The sequence below is a fragment of the Temnothorax curvispinosus genome, unplaced genomic scaffold (assembly GCF_003070985.1).
Source record: "Temnothorax curvispinosus isolate PA1 unplaced genomic scaffold, ASM307098v1 QBEX01013138.1, whole genome shotgun sequence".
NCBI classification, from domain to species: Eukaryota; Metazoa; Arthropoda; class Insecta; order Hymenoptera; family Formicidae; genus Temnothorax; species Temnothorax curvispinosus.
In genome coordinates, this window is record NW_020222918.1 from 396,258 (window position 1) to 416,569 (window position 20,312).

At 38.8% G+C, this 20,312-nt stretch overlaps 4 protein-coding genes and 1 long non-coding RNA gene across 8 annotated transcripts; 2 read left to right on the forward strand and 3 right to left on the reverse strand.

Moving 5' to 3' along the window:
- Nucleotides 1-103: 103 nt before the first annotated feature.
- LOC112463288 (phosphoinositide 3-kinase regulatory subunit 4) lies at nt 104-8,765 on the forward strand. 2 transcript variants are annotated; one of them, XM_025029599.1, is made up of 17 exons: nt 104-195; nt 605-785; nt 870-1,013; nt 1,313-1,467; nt 1,543-1,733; nt 1,856-2,598; nt 2,758-3,066; nt 3,206-3,589; nt 3,936-4,262; nt 4,490-4,819; nt 4,911-5,076; nt 5,174-5,287; nt 5,376-5,568; nt 5,691-5,856; nt 5,938-6,208; nt 6,320-6,650; nt 6,746-8,765. In XM_025029599.1, the coding sequence occupies exons 1-17, from the start codon at nt 104-106 to the stop codon at nt 6,960-6,962; spliced, it is 4,314 nt and encodes a 1,437-aa protein (XP_024885367.1). In that variant the 3' UTR covers nt 6,963-8,765. The 2 variants fall into 2 exon arrangements, with proteins under 2 accessions (XP_024885367.1, XP_024885368.1); XM_025029600.1 differs by lacking the exon at nt 104-195 and having other exon boundaries at nt 696-785; nt 929-1,013.
- Nucleotides 8,766-8,855: 90 nt separating this feature from the next.
- Nucleotides 8,856-10,226, reverse strand: LOC112463289. Its single transcript, XR_003041763.1, has 3 exons — nt 9,944-10,226; nt 9,549-9,622; nt 8,856-9,139 (listed from the first exon to the last, which is right to left on the reverse strand). It is a non-coding gene; the product is annotated as an uncharacterized LOC112463289 (long non-coding RNA).
- A 171-nt stretch (nt 10,227-10,397) lies between these two features.
- On the forward strand, nt 10,398-15,159 carry LOC112463356 (neurocalcin-delta B-like). Of its 3 annotated transcripts, none has more exons than XM_025029725.1 (6): nt 10,398-10,925; nt 11,794-11,881; nt 11,982-13,391; nt 13,967-14,297; nt 14,591-14,789; nt 15,068-15,159. In XM_025029725.1, exons 3-6 carry the CDS (start codon nt 13,271-13,273, stop codon nt 15,113-15,115), a joined length of 699 nt encoding a protein of 232 aa, XP_024885493.1. In that variant the 5' UTR covers nt 10,398-10,925; nt 11,794-11,881; nt 11,982-13,270; the 3' UTR covers nt 15,116-15,159. The 3 variants fall into 3 exon arrangements, with proteins under 3 accessions (XP_024885493.1, XP_024885495.1, XP_024885494.1); XM_025029727.1 differs by lacking the exon at nt 10,398-10,925 and having other exon boundaries at nt 11,477-11,881; nt 11,982-12,345; nt 13,000-13,391; XM_025029726.1 differs by lacking the exon at nt 10,398-10,925 and having other exon boundaries at nt 11,477-11,881; nt 11,982-12,002; nt 12,093-13,391.
- A 16-nt stretch (nt 15,160-15,175) lies between these two features.
- LOC112463357 (vesicle transport protein SEC20) lies at nt 15,176-16,448 on the reverse strand. Its single transcript, XM_025029728.1, has 3 exons — nt 16,161-16,448; nt 15,578-15,992; nt 15,176-15,515 (listed from the first exon to the last, which is right to left on the reverse strand). The coding sequence occupies exons 1-3, from the start codon at nt 16,239-16,241 to the stop codon at nt 15,328-15,330; spliced, it is 684 nt and encodes a 227-aa protein (XP_024885496.1). The 5' UTR covers nt 16,242-16,448; the 3' UTR covers nt 15,176-15,327.
- Nucleotides 16,449-16,717: 269 nt separating this feature from the next.
- LOC112463355 (isocitrate dehydrogenase [NAD] subunit beta, mitochondrial) lies at nt 16,718-19,460 on the reverse strand. Its single transcript, XM_025029724.1, has 6 exons — nt 19,419-19,460; nt 18,647-18,706; nt 18,374-18,583; nt 17,744-18,135; nt 17,453-17,642; nt 16,718-17,322 (listed from the first exon to the last, which is right to left on the reverse strand). The coding sequence occupies exons 1-6, from the start codon at nt 19,458-19,460 to the stop codon at nt 17,092-17,094; spliced, it is 1,125 nt and encodes a 374-aa protein (XP_024885492.1). The 3' UTR covers nt 16,718-17,091.
- Nucleotides 19,461-20,312: the final 852 nt, after the last annotated feature.

Genomic DNA, 20,312 nt, shown 5'->3' on the forward strand with positions numbered 1-20,312 from the left:
TTGGCCGCACTGCGTTCGTAACGTGCAAAAAAAAAATCGGGAAAAATGGACGACGCGAGTGAGCGTATCGCTTTTATCTGAACCCCTCGTCTTGATAGCAAAAATGGGCAATCAATTAGTGGGCATCGCGCCCAGCCAAATATTTCCGGTAGAGCACTATTTGACAGATCACAGTGATTTATTATTCGACGTGAAGTAAGTAACTCAAATCGAGTCACTCCACCTTTACGCGTGTTTATACGTACTCTGCCAAGTTGAACACTGTCAAGAGTACCTGTCAAGCCGCGTGCTCGAGTGGTATTTGACGGATAAAAACATGTTAATTCTTCATGATATTTCCTACACTTGCAAGTAATATTAGCAGAGTAATACGTCATATTTAGGTGACTGTGCGAGGTTTCCTTTCGACTGATTCTCGCACGATTATATAGTATTGAGAAGAATATTATGAATAACAGATCAATAATTGACATATGTACACGTAAAAAAGTCTATAACATTTATAAAAAACTTGGGAATATCATTTAGAATAAGTTATAATTATGAATATGATATTATCGCGGGTTTCAAGCTGTTGATTTACAAAATTCTTCGTCGTCCGCAGTTTAGGAAGTACTAGATTCTTCAAAGTGGCTCGGGCCCGCAGTCTGGAGGGGCTGATAGTTGTAAAAGTGTTCGCAATTCATGACCCAACATTGCCATTATCTACCTATAAGGACAAGCTGGAGGAGATCAGGTCGAAGTTAGCCTCGGCTGTCAACTGCCTACCGTTTCAACGAATGATTGTAGGTATCTCAACATAGGAACATTGTTCAATTGTGTATAGCTTATTTAGAGCACGACTAGAATTAATTGTATGCTTGGATCAGCTCACAGAAAAAGCTGGCTCAATAATGCGGGAATATGTCAAATATTCTCTTTATGACAGGATCAGCACTAGGCCATTTTTAACCAGCATTGAGAAAAAGTGGATCACTTTCCAAGTATTGTACGCTCTTAATCAAGCCCATAAGGTACAGTGACATATGTGAATCATTTAACCCTCCCTGAGGCTACACCTTTTTTTTATCTTAAAAATATCGGGCCCTGAATTTTTGTTAGGGTGGTCGCCACCCTATGTGGCCTCGAAGGGTTAAAAAAAAAGAAGATATCTGTTCAAAATAGCACGCTGCAAAGAGAATTATTCAAGTTACCTATTTTGACTGAAGTAGCTTATCTTAATTGTTGTCTATAACTTTTTGTTTATTTAAGTAAAAAAATCTATCATTTCTGATTATAATTTTTAAAAATAATTGTTTTCCTTTTTCTACAGTTTGGTGTTTGCCATGGTGACATAAAATTGGAAAATATTATGATAACCAGTTGGAACTGGGTGTTACTCACAGATTTTGCCAGTTTTAAACCGACATATTTACCAGAAGACAATCCCGCGGATTTTTCATACTTTTTTGATACTTCTAGGAGAAGGTAAAATTTTCGCTAAAGCCACTCTCTTTCTCCTTTTTATTTTGATAAAGCAATCTCAATTTAATATATTTTCAGGACGTGCTACATAGCGCCCGAACGATTTGTGAAAACACTGTCTTCAGAATTGAGTAATACGTTGCTGTTACCAGAACAAGAAGTTAAGACAGGTGATCTGCATCCCATGATGGATATCTTTTCCGCAGGCTGTGCTTTGACAGAATTGTATAACGAAGGTCATCCACCGTTCGATTTTTCACAACTCTTGGGTAGGTGTATAATATTTTTAGTTGTTTTTTTTGTCGAATAAAAAATGAATATGAAATAAAATAGAAGTAAAATTCGGCCTTAACACACGTGAGTTCTATTAATGTGGTGATAATATATTCAGCGTACAGGAACAACGAATATTCTGTCAGTAAGCACTTGGACAGTATAGACGACCCAGGAATACGCGAGCTGCTTAGGTCAATGCTAGAGAGAAATCCAACGAATAGGAAGAGCGCAGAGATCTATCTGTCTCAAACTCGCGGCACCATCTTCCCGGAATACTTTTATTCCTTCCTGCAGTCTTACATGCTCATTTTCTCCGCCGCTCCGATTTTATCACCGGACGAGAAGATAACGCGGTTGAAGAAGGACATTGGCAATATTATAAGTATACTAAAGACGGACGAAAGTGAACGAATGAAAACGAGCGATACGAAACCCGCGGAAACCGCGAAATCTGGTCAATACGAGATTAATGTGGAATCGATTAAGGACGATTCTGGTCACAGCGAAGAAAATACGATGGTGGAAGTCGACAGCGATCAAAGTTCTGATAAGACCGATTTAAATCAAACTGACATGAAAAGTACTGTCCAAGATGTTGGCAGTGATATTCAAGTGGATACGGAACCGGAGATTAAATCGTCCGAAGATTGTAAACAAACGTGCGATGCAGAGTCCAAGAAATCAATCTCTACCTCGAGTGAAACTCTAGAAGGACTCGTTATCATAACTCAACTCGTTACATCTTGCATAAGAGGATTGCATCATTCGCAATCCAAGTTGCACAGTTTAGAGATATTATTAGAGCTGGCTGAAAATGTTTCTGATGAAACAATTCTTGACAGAATACTACCTTATATTGTAAGTACTAAAATGCCAATTTTTAGAATTTTTTTACAAAAATATTATTTTATATGAATTTATATTTATTGAGCTAACCTTGAAAAATTGTTTGAACGAATTAACTGCATGTTTTATATTGTTAATTATCGCTAACATATATTTTTAAATCTTATCTAGTTCCATTTGGTTCACGATCCAGCGCCGCGAGTAAGAGTATCAGCGATACACACTCTAACGAAATGTTTACATCTTGTGAAATCGATACCATCTTCAGATGTGAACATATTTCCCGAGTACATTTTACCAGGTTTAGCGCATATAACTCAAGACGAAGCAGTTATAGTTAGGGCAGCTTACGCAGAAAATATTGCGTATTTGGCGCACATTGCTTTGCGTTATCTGGAAAACGCTCATCTGTCTAACTTGGGCAACAAGGAGGGACCAAAGCCCAGTTACGACAGCGAACTACAAACCTTGCACGAAATGGTATAGATATCTTCTACATTTTATTTAAAAAAGAAAAAGAGTAAAACGACAAAATTTTCGCTGAAATTTTTATTTGAACTAGAGCTGAAACATTATCAATCATCCTAATATAATCCTCGTATCTTTATCTTTCATGTAGGTTCAACAATCTGTGTCCATGCTGTTAACGGATCCCCAAAATTTAGTGAAACAAACTTTAATGGAAAACGGAATAAACAAATTGTGCGTGTTTTTCGGAAAACAGAAAGCCAATGATATTTTGCTCAGTCACGTTATCACATTCTTAAACGACAAAGAGGATAAGGAACTGAGAGGCTCTTTTTTTGAATGCATAGTCGGTGTGGCTGCATATGTCGGTTGGCACAGTAGTCCGATACTAATGCCGCTTCTGCAGCAAGGTTTATCCGATCCTGAAGAGTTTGTAATCACAAAGGCCATAAATGCCATGGCAACACTTACAGAACTGGGTCTACTACATAAATCTGCTCTCTATCAGTTATTATCAGAAACTATGGTCTTCCTGGTATGTCATCGTTATGATATATTTGATAAATCTTTGATATATACATATAGTAATTCAAAAATTAGAACCTTTCTAATAGATTTTATGTAAAGTCCAGAACTAATATTCTCTTATTGACAGATCGGCAAGATTAAAAATATAGGATATATTTTTATTAAAATTTTGATAAATTTTAGAATTATTATTAAAAACAAATTCTCTTCTTTGCAAAATTTACAATTTTTTAAAATTAGATATTTAATGATGAAAATTAACAAATTAGAAAAGAGACTTTTTTAAATTTTTATTAAAGAATACTTTGGTTGAATTTGGAAGTACTATTGATGTACACAGCCATTTTTTATAGGTTCATCCAAATCTTTGGATACGTCATGCAACCGTCGGCTTTATATCCGCGGCGGCGAGAACTCTGAATGTGGTGGATGTTCAATGTAAAGTTCAGACAATGCTTCAACCATATCTGAAGCACTCATTGATCCAAATAGAAAAGGAGATTTTATTACTCGAGGCACTTGTTCCTCCGATATCCAGAATAGTATACGATTCCGTGGTGAAGTATAACGATGTGGAGGAATTATTCCAAGTACTTGAACACAAGCAGGCAGCCAGAGCAAAAGTCATAACGGGTGTGGTACCGCCACAATACAACAACATGAGTACCTCCTTAAGAAATGTATGTAACATTTATTATATTAGCGTATATCTGATTTTCAAAATAACATTTAAAAAAAATTTTGTTATATTGCAAGAAAATTAAATTTTAGAATAAAAATATAAAATAATGTTGCATATTGCATTTATCGCGCCTTCAGCGAGAGAAATTTGAGCGAAACTACATCGTTCATTATTGCGTGTGACAAAGATTTAATTCAAAAAGATTCACAAACAAATCCTTTTTAGCTTTTTAGGCGACTGACTTCGGAATCGATGACCGAGGCAGTTGAGGATCAGTTGCTGATCATGAAGCCTCACTTGATGAAGATCAACAAATATCGCAATTCCGCAGAGTCGAAGCAAAATGCTATCAAGTCCGTAGATGGCAAGTTGGAGTTGAGTCCAGTGAAGGATAGGATAAGACACCACGTCGTCGTATTATATCCTGATACTAAGGGAGACTTAACTCTCCCGCCATTCAAAAGATTAGACCGAAGAACATCGGAGACCGTTGGCACATACGCAACGATGAATCAAGAATGGCGCACGATGTTTGCAGCTCAAGATAACACTCAGGTATTACAGCTGACAGTTGATTGAGAGATCTTTCTATATTGTCCTGCTGATTACATTGTTTGCAATAATTATTCTTATATTATTGTTACAGCACGCTATAGTTAAAATGTCAGACATGACTGGAAGCAGTGGTAGCCCTAGTCAGAGCATACACAGCGGGGACATCCATTTATCTCCGCATCATTGCCTATCAGATATGACCAGCATTAATTCTCTCATGAACGATCATTCGCTTCACGAGCGATCTTACATACAATGTAAGTGAAATTAAGGCGAATATCAAAATAATAATATGTAATTTTTGTGTTTTATAAAATTATAGAAAAATATTAAATGATCGTGACAATTTTGCAGATAGGTGTGCACCTTGCCGATTAGAAGTGCGGCAATTAACGTACCGAAAGCAAGAACAACACGCAGCAATATTAAGAGCAAAACGTTGGGCTAACAACGTCGCCTGCGAAGCTGGTAAATAAAAATTGGATCTCTGTACAGATTACATCATGCTGTATGATTATTATATGCCTTTTTATTTATTATCGATATTGGCTAAAAGGCTCCACATCACTGCCAAAGGATTGGAGGCCCCGAGGAATTCCCGTCGCGCATCTTCACGAGCATCGAGCAGCAGTGAATAGATTGGTTTCAATACCGGATACTAACCTGTTCGCGAGTAGTTCCTCTGATGGATGCATCAAGATTTGGGACGCCAGTAAGATGGAGGGACGAAATATTGCTAATCGTTCTAGGTATTGTTTTTCTCTTCCAGAACATATACACGTTGAAGATTTTAATTAATTTGTTATATCATTTTCAATTTGAAGCTTCGAGTTATGTTATAGTATTTATTTTTTTATATTACACTTTACAGGCAAACGTACATGCACAGAGGAGGTCCGCTGGTTGGTTTAACTGTATGTGACCAAGGGCAATCTTTAGCGAGCTCGGCGAGCACATCCGGGACGGTATTCGTACTTCGGATTGAGCCAAACTCCAGTAAAATGAGTTTGATCGGGACTCGTCAATTGGATCTCCAGGTGATTAGAGATTTTCGCAGTAATATAAAAATTTGATACACAGGAATATTAAAGACATCTTGTTCGCGATTGATGTAACAGGAAGAAGGATGCGCTGTCGATCTTCAGTATCTAGATTCTGGCTCGCAATCGGTTCTTGTGTACGCCTCTTTGTACGGATCACTGGTAGGTTGGGATCTACGATGTCCCGGTACAACGTGGCGCTTGGAAAACGATTTGAAGCACGGAGTCATCACGTCGTTTTGCGTAAACAGTCATCAGCAATGGTTGACCCTCGGCACGAGCTCGGGTATCCACACCTGTTGGGACTTGAGGTTCCAACTGCCGATAACAAGTATCAAGCATCCAACAGGTAGCTTATCTCGCTGATGTTATCTTCCATTATTTTGTGTGACAAATGATATAGCTTAAAATACTTTCTATCATTTTAACGATGCCATTCTACCGTTTCTCATCGTTTCAGGTGCCAGAGTGCGAAAGGTGATTACGCATCCAACGGAGCATTCGTGGATAATCTCAGCGGTGCAAGGTAACAACGAGATCTCCATGTGGAATCTGGAGACCGATATTCGACAGATGGTTCTGTGGGCATCAAATGCTCCACCGTTGAGCCGTACTCAAACCGGCCACACTGTATGTGCCATGTACACCGGATCCATCGATTGCTCGGGCTTCCTTCTGGCCGGCGGAACCGATATGCGATTACGCTTTTGGGACTTCAATAGACCTACCGCATCCTATGTCGCTCTGCCCGCCGCTAACGATGTCCTCACTCCAAATTCATTGGCATACGAGTCAGTGATCGAATATAAAATTAATTATGTCGCTCAATATATATATTCATCGTGTTCTCGCATAATAATGTACGATATTGCTTCTCTGTTTACAGTTTACGTTTGATAGACGGAACGAACGTTGTGCAAGAAGTATTGGTGGACGATGATTCTAATCCGTTGTCCGGAAGTGATGCGAGAGGAAGAAACATGGAGGATAGCGGTCCCGAGACTCCACCCTCCGGCCAGCATGACACAATCTCCGCTGTGGCCATGTCGAACACCTGCATTCTCACCGGTAGCACGGACGGCCTGATACAAGTCTGGAAATGATTGTTCTTCTCGCTCCTAAATATGATTCCAAAGTTCCTTGCACAGGCGACAAAAGATTTTACCAGTGCAATGCGGAATGTCTCCCCAGTAATAACGAAACTATTGTGATCCAAGTAAGGAATAAGTTATTCTAGAATTCTTCAGGTAAATTCTCCAGCAATGCCGGACAGTGATCGTAGTATAATTTATTTAAGGACAGTCGCGCGGAGGAATTGTGATGGCGTTATAATTATGATACCATGATATTCCGTTTCGGCAAAAATGACTAATCATATTTTTTTAACAATTCCGTGATTGGCGACAGGACTCTGTGGAAGTTATGATAAACACTGCTTCCGTATTAGTAAGATGATAATTTGCTACTTGCACAGTTTTTCTTGAAATTTTGCAAAAGGTAAAAACCTTGTCTTATTCAAAGTTTATACGAGCTCTTTCCCGCTATATGAGTAATCTGCTAATCGGCTTTTCATATTCTTCCACAACAACTCCAAATTAATTATTTCCATATTTAATTGAATCTAAACAGATCTGTTTTGAGTAAATTTCTCACTTGCGTCATCTGGGTTTGGTTTTTATTTCTCGTGACACCTGTAGTTTATTAATTTTTTCCAGAAAGGTTGTTTCCTGTCTTTTCAATTCTTAAAAAACATACAAGAGAAGACAAGACATGTCGCCGAGACGACAGGTCTCAGTGGAAGTTACGATGGTATCATACTTATATCACTGTGCAAAAGAGAAAAGCTAACTCTACAAATCAAATATATTTATTCCTAGATTCGTTCACGTTTATATAATTTTGAAAAAATTGGAAATCCTATTTCTATATATAATTTTATACATTAACTATAGGTAAATACAATTTTCTTAATTGTATTTAAATTTAAGCTGTATTTATATTGTTCAATTTGCTTGGATAATGCGTTAAGACGTCTGTTATCGCTTTCTTGAGCCACAAGCATCAACGTACGCACAGCACCGCCGTGCTGTACGAACTCTGTGATCCTGGACTGTACATAGAGCATGTAATATACATGATATTTAAGACTACCAATGATTACAATTGCGCTGTGGGGGCGTGCATTTTTTTAAAAAGAGTTGAACGTAAACTGACATTATAATGTAACATATATGATGTACATAGCTTATTTTTATATGTAAGAAAGAAAAAAACAGAAAGAGAGCTATTACCGAGTATTAGACGAGTTTAGAATGTCGATGTTACACAGATCGATAGACAAGCCTTCGAGGTAATTGTATCTAAGTTAGCAGATATTTAGCGGGTCCGTATACGCGTACTATAAATTTAAACACTGAAAGGTAAGAAAAGTTGCATCAATGCGAAATGACTTTGCAACACAGTGGAACACTCTTACGAGCATAGAATATCCAAAAAAATAATCTATAAACTATATTTTTTATAGCTCTTAGCTTTATTTTTTGGATTATCTATATACCGTTAAATTTTTTTCACTCTGATACAAAGTTACTTTCTGCAATGCGATAAATTTCATAGTTTCCTTTTTTTTTTATCACACGTGTAAATACGGACCGTGAAGCGAGGAATAATAAAATTCGCGTGCGAAAGATGCAATGCGCGAAACAATTATCTCTCGCTTCGTACTTTACGTGATGAACGCGTAAGTAGCTGTATGTAATCACGAATATTTATGTATACTAGTTTGCTAGTATTGTCACACACGGACACATACGTACACGCAACCACATTGACTGAAATACTCGTAACCGGTGGACGTATATTGTCTAAAAACTACGTTGTTACAATAAATTCATATTTTTAACGCACGATGCGTTTCTCGCTTACGTTTGGCACGACACAGATCCGAGAGTTGAACCGAAATATTCCTTTACCACGGACAGACAGGCGCGGCGGGATAAGGTACGCGTCCCGGGAACGCGTACGTATCCGGATTTATGGTCCTGCAGATCTGTTTCCAGCGCTCCTTACCATCTCTACCTTGACGATGCGGGTTGTTTGCATAGTATCTGCGATTTTGAGTGTCGTACGAGGACTGCTGAGGGAACCATAGATCGAGCCAAGGTATACAAAAAGCAGAATTGACCAGCAGCAACAGCAGGATGATTAACTTCATTTTAATTGTATCTTCTAAAAACTGCGGACTGCGGTCATAATATCGTAATAATATCCTTGTGATGATCTGGAAGGAAAAAGAAAGTTATTTTCTATTTTTGTGAGTATTTTTTTCAGACTCTTGTGTTAAAATTTGATCGTTCAATTTTGCATTATATTCACGTCTAGTATATTATGTTTTAATATTTCTAAACTGAAGTATAAAAAATGTCTAAAGCTAGAAAGTAGAGAATTAGTACATTTTTTAGTCATCTTTCGAGCTTGATATTTTTATAAAAATACAATATACATATCTTTATATTAAAGAAAAAAAAATTATTCATTGAAAATAAATTTCTAAAGTAGAGTGGAAAAATTGTTCAAGAAGAGCAAAATTTCTCGTTCACTTACACTTTTTTGGAATTTACTTGATTTTTTTAAGTTGCCCGTTTCTCTCATTATAATTGAAATTAATATTGTGAAATTAATATTCTTACATTATTCAGTTTCCTTCGATCTCTTTGGTATCCGTGATGATGTAGGATCTATGGTAGAGCACCAAGTGAATGTCCTGCAAATAAAGAATGAAAGTTCTATTGGAAGTAACGCTCGCCGATTGTACCACTACTGACAAGTGTCGCAGCTCACGGTAGTAAGCACCAAAGTGGCTTAAAGACAGGGACAACGCGCGTTCACGCACCAAAAAACCGTATAATGAAAACGTCGTTGCGTCACGAGCTCAAAGTTTTCTTATCGCGCCTTTCACACTTTCTGAATTGTGGAATTAACAACGATGCGCGACGTCTTTCCTAAAATATTCGTCTTACTAATCGCGCTGTCATCTGCATCTGTTTTTCAATCGTACAAAATAATGGAAAATGATTAAGATCACCTCTGTAAAAATGACGATTGTTAGAACGTGGATATAATAATTGACTTCTGTCTAATCGCAAGCAACTGTAACAAGTGCACTACCGCAGTGGAGAGATGCTGGATGCTTACCGCTGTTTTATATGCCACACCGGCCTACCGCCCTACCGCTCAGAAAAATATATGCGCGGCTAATGGTGAATCTGCGTTGCCTTTTGATGAAGGAACTCGGGATAGTGAATGGGAGAGTACGTGTTCGATTGACTTCAGTAAGAATATGCAGTAGTCTTTTATGATCATATATTAAAGGGAAGAAAATGGCACAAAAATCTGACTGAATCTTGATTTTACAATTCATAATTGATATGTAATTCTATTAGAATCACACAATTGAATCGATAATTAAATACATTAACAGAATTATTTAATTATATTATAATTTTAATATTTTATTTAATCACAGACAGATATTCGATCTTCAGTTTCTTCAATCATAGATTTTTGTATCATTTTAAGATTCCTTTCTTCGATGTCTCAGGATCATCTATCTGAAAGATATTAAGCATTTCGAATTTATATATCCAAACATACGATCTGTATTACGATATTTTGCATTACAGATTTCCAAGTTTTCGATTTGTACTCATGATCGAAGCTTGAATCACACTGGATTCTGGATCCTTCGTTGTTTTTCTATAAGGGGATTGCGATCGAGTCGCCGAAGAGATTTTATATTCCAGCGAGTCTTCCGTCTCTTCACGATTATTTCCTCGATTTAGGATTCTGCACGTGCTGACAAAGTGACGCACTCGCTCGCGCGCCTCTGAACTTGGGGAAGGCCCTTTCTCACTCGCGTTTTGATCGTTGTTTACCGCGATTTATATGCAACATTCGTAACTCTTTTGCTCCCTCACTCGCGCATTCCGCGCACGCAATATCGTTTGCGGGGAAATACAAGGGAGATGGATGAGATACTGATACCATCATAATTACTCATTTGCCCGGTATGCCGCATCCTATGATAATGATATTTTCACGTGACTTCTTGAGGCATAGGAAGAAAGAAAAACCCTGTGTATGCCGACGCTCGGAAGACGCAGAAATGGCTGACCGCATCGCGATTGCGTATCAGAGATCGGATACGGTTCCTCCGCGGATTAGCATTCGATGTTTAATTCATGGATCGCGCTTTCGGAGCCGCGCTCAACGTAGGCGTATATCCGCGAAATCCGGCACTCTGCATAAAATAATAATTTTGCATAACGTAACGCGCCACACCGGCGCACGTGCTTGCATGTCGTTGCGTGCACTCGATCATAAAGTGCACCGCACCGGATGAATTTCGCGGTGTGCGTTTTTCCTCCAGAAGATTGTGAAAAGGATCGCGTGACCCACATTATAATATGCAGCCTGCACAGACCGATCCGCGCGCGCGCGATATATTCCATCCTCGCGTATCCGACTCTTCCGCGCTCGCGCCCAACTTTATTGGGAGTTGCTCTACATCCGAATATCGTGTCAAGGACGCGGCTTGCGCCGATACCGAGGACCGGATTATCTTATCGGCGAACTTGACACACTTTACGCACCGCGAAACCGATCGCGCGAACCGAAGCGCAAGTTGCCCTTTGATCTCTTGGGTGTTTTCCCCCCGATATGTTTCTTTAAATATTTTCCTAGGTAAAACGCTTATCATCCCTGTATTATTTTATTATTTAACAGTAAGCTACATTTAATTGGTCGAGATAAGGATTCAAGAGGAAATTTTAAATTCACAGGAATTTGAGAGAAATGACAATTAGTAGTTATAAACATTATTTAAATGTTTCAATGATGCAGGGTAACATAGTAATCCGACGTTTTTCCTTCCAGCTTATTATCCCACTTGGAAGGAAAGAGATCATTTCCCTGGTGCAATTATAGCATCAATCCACGTCGGTGCAAATTAGCCCTTGCAGTGGTAAGCAATTGCAGTGGATACAGCACTTTTCCGTTCGTTATTCCGCATCTTACATGAAATCTTTCTCAATCTCATTCACATTGCACGCAACTTCTTACAGGAAAGTGACTACAAGATACTGGTAATCAATCTTTAATTACGTAATACCGGCTGTACGTCGCATAAAAAGAACTGGGTTATACGTAAACAAATAACTCGGATTGCCTTGAAGGAAATCATTGGGAGCTGATAGGCCCATTTATCGAGTACGATACTCGTAAATTGCAAACGACGAGGTCAATCGCTTCACGCCAACTGCATATGACTGTCCTTACACTTGACGGATTACGGATCCTTCCACGAAAGGACGAGCTCTCGAATTATGGACCATTGAGCAACGGGGCTCGATTTGCTCTACCGATTTCCTATTACCGTAATAGTCGGTTTCCAGTCCACCCGACTATTAATAGCGTTTGGCAGAGAAAGTATGTCTATTTTCCACACAGATGCTCGCAATAGACGAGCGATTTTTTATTAGCTCATTCCACACGAAATTGAATTTAGAGTTACAAAAGTAGTAGAATTATAAAATTGTACGTACTTATGTGTATATATATGATTACATTTAAGAATACTTTTATCCAATTTCGACGCCGTACGTGATAAACGCGGAAAGCACGTGCAATGTAAAGCTATTTAAGAGACTCGCTTTCATCTAGTGACTCAAACTAGTTTGTGGGTGGAGGAAGTTTTCAATGCATTTGAAAATATGCGATCAAATCGCTTTCCGCGGAAGCTTCCACACCTCTCCCGCTTCACTCTCGCGAATTTTTGGCAAGAAATGCTTTCTCGAAGAAGCGCGTTTGCGGCTTCTATCTCCTTCTTTACTTCTTTTCCAAGAATCCATCTCGAATCCGCCATATCTGACGTTGAAATTCGGGTCGGGTCAAGTTGATCTTGTTCTCATTAATTGTTGCAGTGATAACACGTAACTGATATCGTGATCTGGCAAATTCAAAGATTCGAATATAAAATAAATGTAGAAGGAGAGTCGCTCAGAAATTTGAACCGCTAATAAACATACGCAATTACAATTATATTAAAAGAGATATCAACAACTGATCATTGCTGTGATCCAGAAAAAAAATTCCTGGAGATGAGCCGGATAAGACGTCCGACACGCCTAAAAACATCCGCGAATATGCGCTCGCACGTCACTTCTTGTTGGGAGATTTGCAGACATGCCGTGGTAAATCGTCTAAATATTTGGCTACTGCAGACTTCATCAAAACTGCTCCGTGCAGTCGACTGCACCACATGCGTCAGTTTCGTTTCGCTCGACATTCGCTGAAAAGCGTTGATCACTGTCAAACTTAATCTGATCTCACGTGTCCGTCGGAGTCCCTTCGAATGTCAAATCACGGTGGTATCAATGACAAAGATAATTACGAGTCTCTTCGTCGACCCAGTCTCTCCGTAAAGATGCAACGTAGCCTGAGAAAAATGAGCAAAGGCATCAAAAAAATTACCGGTAATGATATCCGATTTGAGCGGTACACCTAGTTTAGTTTTTGTAACGCTAGAAATCGCCAATTAATTAGCCAAATTGCTCGATTAGATTAGATAATAAAAATGTAAATTTTGTAAGTAGAATCTTAATAGTGCTTTTTTAGTGACAAAACTAATGATAAACATCTATTTTTTAAAATAATTTTTTAAAAATAATTTCATGATAGCTGTTAAATGTATAAATAATCAGTTTAATTAAATAATTGTATGACAATTATTAATTTCTTTATTGAAAATTTTGAAGTATAAGAAGGAAAAGAGAACAAAAAGTTAAAGTGAATAATTTGCAATTTTCCAATAATAACGTACATTTGGCATTAATTATAAAAAAAAAAAGAATCCTCTGAAGTGTACCATTAATTTAATTTTTGTTACAATTATAGTTTTTATTCTTAGAATATAATTGTGCAGAATTTCCAGTTCTAGAATTAAAAGCTTGAAATTTCCAAGATTATTTCGAGTGAATAAAAAATCAACATGTTTCAATAAATTTACGAATACAAAATATCACTGTCTAACTTGAACACGTTTTCGTAGAAATCATCCAGGAGGATGATAAACATTCATCATACATCTTTCCCGAGCAACTGTCCGCCTTGACCAGTCGCACCGGGTTTTCGAAGGATGAAATTCGTAAACTGTATCGCGCCTTCAAGCAGCTGTGCCCCAGAGGATGCGCGACGTCCGGCGACTTGAAACCCGCATACGCCAAACTGTTTCCGCTTGGCGATCCGGCTAGATACGCGCAGATAGTGTTCAACAGCTTCGACCGAGACGGCGACGGCATCGTCAGCTTCAACGATCTTCTCGGAGCCATGACATTGATCATCAATGGCAATGTGGACCAAAAGCTTTCCTGGATATTCGGGTGAGAGTTCATCTCATCCTCGATGTTTCTATTAATATAGTGATTTCGTGATAATGAATTTAGAGAAAATTGTAGACGGTATTTTATGAGGAGGTTTAATTAGATAGGAATTAGAAAACAATGTTTCATATATTTTTTCGAATTAGAATTAATAGAATTTTAAGACTAGTCTCTTTGATCGATTTTTTTTTTAAGTCGATTCATTCGCTCTTCGCTGAAATATAATGATCACGAACATGGCCAAGATGACGAATGTAATACACAAAATACACAAATCCCTTATTGCTTGTCAGGTTCTACGATCTGAATGGGGATGGTTGTATCACAAGACATGAAATGTTGGTCATAGTATCCGCGATTTACGAGATGGTGCAGAATACGCGGACTATCCAGTCCGTGGTTAACAAACAGGTGGACAGGTTCTTTGAAAAGATGGATACGAACAGAGACGGCTTGATCTCAAGGGACGAGTTCATGAGCGGTTGTAAAAATGTACGGAAATATCCCACTACGTAAGAATAACATTATTCGCATTTAACACTAGAAGGACGTTTGTTCAATGAAATCTCTTATCGGGCTTATCTTCAACAGAAAACCTACAAATATTATTAATATCGATATCGATAAAAAATTGTTAAAAATTAATTTATAGCTGTCTTGTTATTAAACCTCCTAGTGTTAAAATTCAGCACAGTAAGATCTACTTTAATGGCAGTAAATATAAAGATGTATGTATACCCAGAGACTTCATTAATTCTATTTTTTTACAGGATGCTTTTATATACAGCCAGTTATTTTTATTTAACAATATCTGGTGATGGGATGAAAGTGACCTTAAGAGATTAATGAAAATAATTTATACATGAAACTATTAAAATATTTATAAAAGTTCACCCTTTTTCCTCTTTCAATCTTATGAAGAGTACATATAATATATATCACATTATTTTCCCCAGTTTCCTTATAATACAAGATTTTGCATTTACGTTACGCAAATAGTTTGATATCATCTTAAATACTTTATGCATGCTCAGAACAATCTTTTTTGTAGAATGTAAAATACGCAGGCGAGGAAAAAGGCAAATGCCAATGCGAGCAGCGCTTTATCGGTGACCTCCCGTCTACCGTATTTGCCTAACAGCTTCTCTGAGTGCGCTATAGCTTGTTGTTGATGCTCCAACTCGTCCTTGGTGCCGCCGACCTTGTCCGAAGATGTCACTGAAACAATAACCGATCCATAGAATTGCGGCACTTGCTATTCAACGAAATAGAATACTTACACAGACTGTCCAGCGTGTCGGCGCTTCTTTGAGTCGTTTCGGCCAGATGCCTGGAGATACTGAGAAGCTTGTCCGTCACTTGGCTGGACGCGTTCGTCAAGCTCTGCTTGTCGTGCCGTCTACGAAGAGCGTTTTGCCGCTCCTCCGGCATGGAGAACAGATTCTCCCTCGCCAGTTTGTCGATGACACACGCGCTGACGACGTTGGCCTTGCGGAAGGCCGCCAACGAAGTGTTCAACTGCTCCTTGTAACTGTCCACGGCGGACAGCAGCTCGGCCCTTTTCTTTCCATTCGTCTCGGTTTCGGCGATGGATTTCAGGTGTTCTATGGAAGATTTCAAAACCGCTATCTTGGCTCTGCCCTCCGCGTTGAGCTCGTCCAGCATCTCCAGCGGCCCACTGCATTGCTGTATGTCCTTCGCGGTAAACAGATAATTTATTAAATACCGATCATCGATTAGGCTTATTATAATATAATTCGTGATATATTTTTTGCCACTGCCAACAGTGCCAAACATAGTCTCGCTATGGATCAACATTGAAAATAGGTTATATTCTACTTACCACGACGATTATATATTTACCTGTATTAAAGCGTTCACTTGAAACTGATATTTAACGATGTCTTGACGCGTTAATTCCACCGCATAACTGTTAGGATCCATTGACAATGCGAGTTACTTCGCTTTTATGTTATTTCCTGACTGTACGGCGACATACATACGTGCGATACGTAGGTGAAGACTCCGATTGACTCCGATCAGCTAATCGCATGCCAAGCTGTCAATGGACACGTGTAACTGAACGATATGCTCCTTTATTGTTCGTAATTTTATGGATTTCTGATAACTAGAAATTTTACTTTGTAGGCGAATAATACATTTTTGTTGTGTATTGATATATTACTTATTTATATAATATTGCACATTTATATATTCATATAATTATTATATTTATATCGTGTAAGGTCATTTATTTCACAGGTATCAGAAAAAAAGATAGAAATAAAACAAATCAGAAAATATATCTTAATTACTGTCAATGCTAATTTATCACAGCTTTTAACACTTTGCTATGAAACGTAAAGACGCTCGTCTATGTTGTTATTTCCAATTATGCGAAATAAGGAGAACTTGTGACATTTCAATAGGATGTACATACAAGGTAGCGTAATTTATTATACACAGATATGATACAATTTTGCCTATTTTGATCTATTATACAGCTAATTATGCAGTCCGCACGTCGCAATTGAATTTTTGCGACTTAGCGATTGCAAAATACTTTGGATTTCCCCTTGTTCGCAGAACATACGGGAAGTTACTGTTGCAAATACAAATTTGCATATTTATAGTTTTCTAAAATGATACAGCTTTACAAATTTTATGACGCGTAGGTGAGTTAAATATATATACTCTATGACGAGTGCGGCACTACGTTTCGCACAGTCCAGATAAAAATGAGCTCGCGACGCAAGATCTACGTCCTTCTATGTTACACACAAGTTTTTTTTCGTTAACGCAGGCTGTTTATCACAGCGGCGACGAAGTCCGACGTCGAGCTTTGCCCGCCTAGATCCTTCGTGAGCACCTTCCCGTCGTTCAACACGCGGTTCAACGCTTCCCGAATCTGCTCGGCGTAACGTTTGAGATTCACGTGGTTCAGGAGCTTCACCGCGCACAGCAACATCGCCGTCGGATTCGCGACGTTCTTGCCGACCGCCTCGGAATACGTGTGCCTCGCACCCTTTCGAAAAATACAAATCTTAGCAACTTGCGCTTTAAAATGGGCGTAAGTCAAGAGTTCTGGAGATTCTTTTTAATATCAACTATTTCTTATTTTGCATAAACAAAATCAGAATGCATTTGCATGTTACCGGTTCAAAGACGACACACTCGGCGCTGTAACTGGCACCTGCGACGACTCCGGCACCGCCGACCAGACCGGACGCGAGATTATCCACAATATTTCCGTACAAATTCGGCATTACCATGACATCGAACTGATGAGGATTGGAGACCATCTGCATAGTGCAATTGTCGACGATCATCGTCTCGAACGTAATCCTGTTTCGTTAGAGAATAGGAATATAAAGTATACCGTGCAATAGATTCGTAATAAATATTTATAAGGGATAATCAGACGACGAGGAAGTTATTCCAAGTACCTTGGGTACATTTTGGCAATTTCTTGACACGATCTGAGAAAAAGTCCATCGCCGAGCTTCATTATGTTAGCTTTGTGAACACACGTGACTTTCTTGCGGTTATTCTTTACGGCGTAGTCAAAAGCGAATTTCGCAATTCTTTGGCTCTTAGTGGCAGTCACGATCTTCAAGCACTCGACCACCCCTTTGACAGATTCGTGCTCGAGCGCGGAGTACTCCCCCTCCGTTTGTTCCCTGATGATGACGCAGTCCACATTCTGGTGACGCGATCTGACGCCCGGCAAGGATTTCACGTGCACCACATTCGAATACAGGTCCAGGCTCTTACGTAATTTCATATTCAAGGTCTGCAACTCTCCTGTCATCGAGTGATCCGGAGTTGCTAGAATCCCCTGTCGCACAAAGAAACACACAGTTATATCAAATTACCAAATTATCGTTATCTTTCAGCCACACACTCTTCAAAAAATTCGTAGTTCACTTTCTCTGATAGAAAAATTTTTATATTTTTAATTATATACGTTTTAGATATTAACATCAAATATCTCACTGAACTACCTATCTGTATATATACCAAATGAAAAAATTGAGTATATTTTATTGTTAGTTTTAGAAGGTATATAATTAGACCTTTAGACAAACTCGGTTTCTAGCGATACTGTTGGAGACTTGCTCCAGAGGTGCGCTCAGGGTTGGATTCACTTCAGACAAGAAGTAAGGTTCGAATTCAACCGGGACATCCGCAGCTTTGAAAACACTTTGAACAGCAACCACGAGCTCTGGTCCAACGCCGTCTCCCGGTATCAAGGTACATTTCAATTTTCCTTCTTGTTCGACTGTCTAAAAGAAGTAGCAGGGTCACCCATGAGCCTGATTACCAATTGGAGAATAAGCAACGCTTACCGATTCTTGCTGCCTAATTGTTCCTACATGCAGCGCCCTAACTGTGCTCTTATGAGCAGCCTGCAAACACAAAAAGCGAGAAATGTAATATTATAATTTATTAATTGTATTAAGGTTCACAATTCCCTATAAACAAGATACAATCTAAATGTGATATATTTTAGATATAATACTCAAAATACAAACGCATCACATTCTGTGCATATGTTATGAATAATTTATAGTTATTTAAAGAATTCAAAGTAGCATTTATTACGCTTCTGTTTCACGTGTAATCTTTTTTCCAGAAAATCTAGAATATCCGGACAGGATTAATCCTCTTAATTGACTGGAGTCAATCTGGTACTGTTCACCACGCTTTCTCATCAACAATCGGCTCCTTCTTGCGTAATCAGGGCCAATTTATCGCTTTTCATTTTTTGACAAATAACAAGACTACTCTGATTAAATAACGTGAGCAGGCGGGCGTGGGTGCTTGCCCCAACCGACGTTCACCAATTTGCGCGCCGACGGGAGGTGTGGAGGATCTGCGTTATGCATCGAGGAGCGAGCTTGTGTTTTTGACAAGCGGATGCGTCTCAGATAAAAATAATCACGGTATAAAGACTTGATTGCGCGACCGTCTTCCTCGCCGTGCGCGCCGACGAAGCGGCTACGTTATTCGTCGTACGGTCAATAATATAGTCAACAGAACTTGTACGCTTTTCTTGCATTTCGCAGGTGCGACGGGATTCCGGACACACCGAGCGACGGAGGAACGTCGGTGATTTACCTGGGAGAGCGCCTTGCAGATGTTTCTCGCCAGCAAAGCCATTTTTCACGACGGAGCCGAGCGTCGACTGCTCGTCTGCTCGTCTCCCGCTCCCTCCGCGCTTGCTCGCGAATCGCGAACGCAGGGATGTAATCGCGTTCGAAGTCGCCGTATTAATTTGATCTAATCTGTTGATAAACCTGAGGAGCGAACGCTTCATCCATGGTGGAAAAAGAAAAAACGCTGATTAAAGTAACTTCTTTACAAATCGTTTTTTTTTTTTAATATAATAAGAATAAAACAAATTCCAATATAATGTATTAGAATTTTAGAGGAAAAAAAGTGATTGATTGAGCCACTCATATACCAAACTGAGGAAAAAGTAAAGGAGAATGATGGGAAATAATAAATCAATCGTTGCACTAAAAATTAGAAGATTTAAATAGGCGTCGGTCAATTATCATTTATAAAGGAATCGATCGTTTAGTTTTAAAGAGGGCTTAATTGGTATCTTATTTATAGTATAGATATATTATTCGTCCGGTACTTAAAAAACACTCGTACGTGAATATGTAAGAGAAAAATTCGACATTCCCGAACAGCGTCCGTCACTGTTCAGCCGTCACGTGGACAATGTATACGCTAGTAACTTATATATTTCTGATTATTCGCTCTTTTTCAACGTCCATTCCGTATACATTCATCTCGTTTAATAAGTAAAACGCATAAATCAGGTTTATGGCAATTTTTTTGTATCTTTTGTTTTTCCTCCTTTTCTCCACAACATCCGTCTTCTTTTAAATGCGGAATACAACGTGCTGCTATGAGAAGTTAGAGGTATCGTAAGGACGACAGGAAAGCAAGGAATGCGAGGATGTGTAAGGATGACATGAGGATATTTTCGTGAGGATTTAG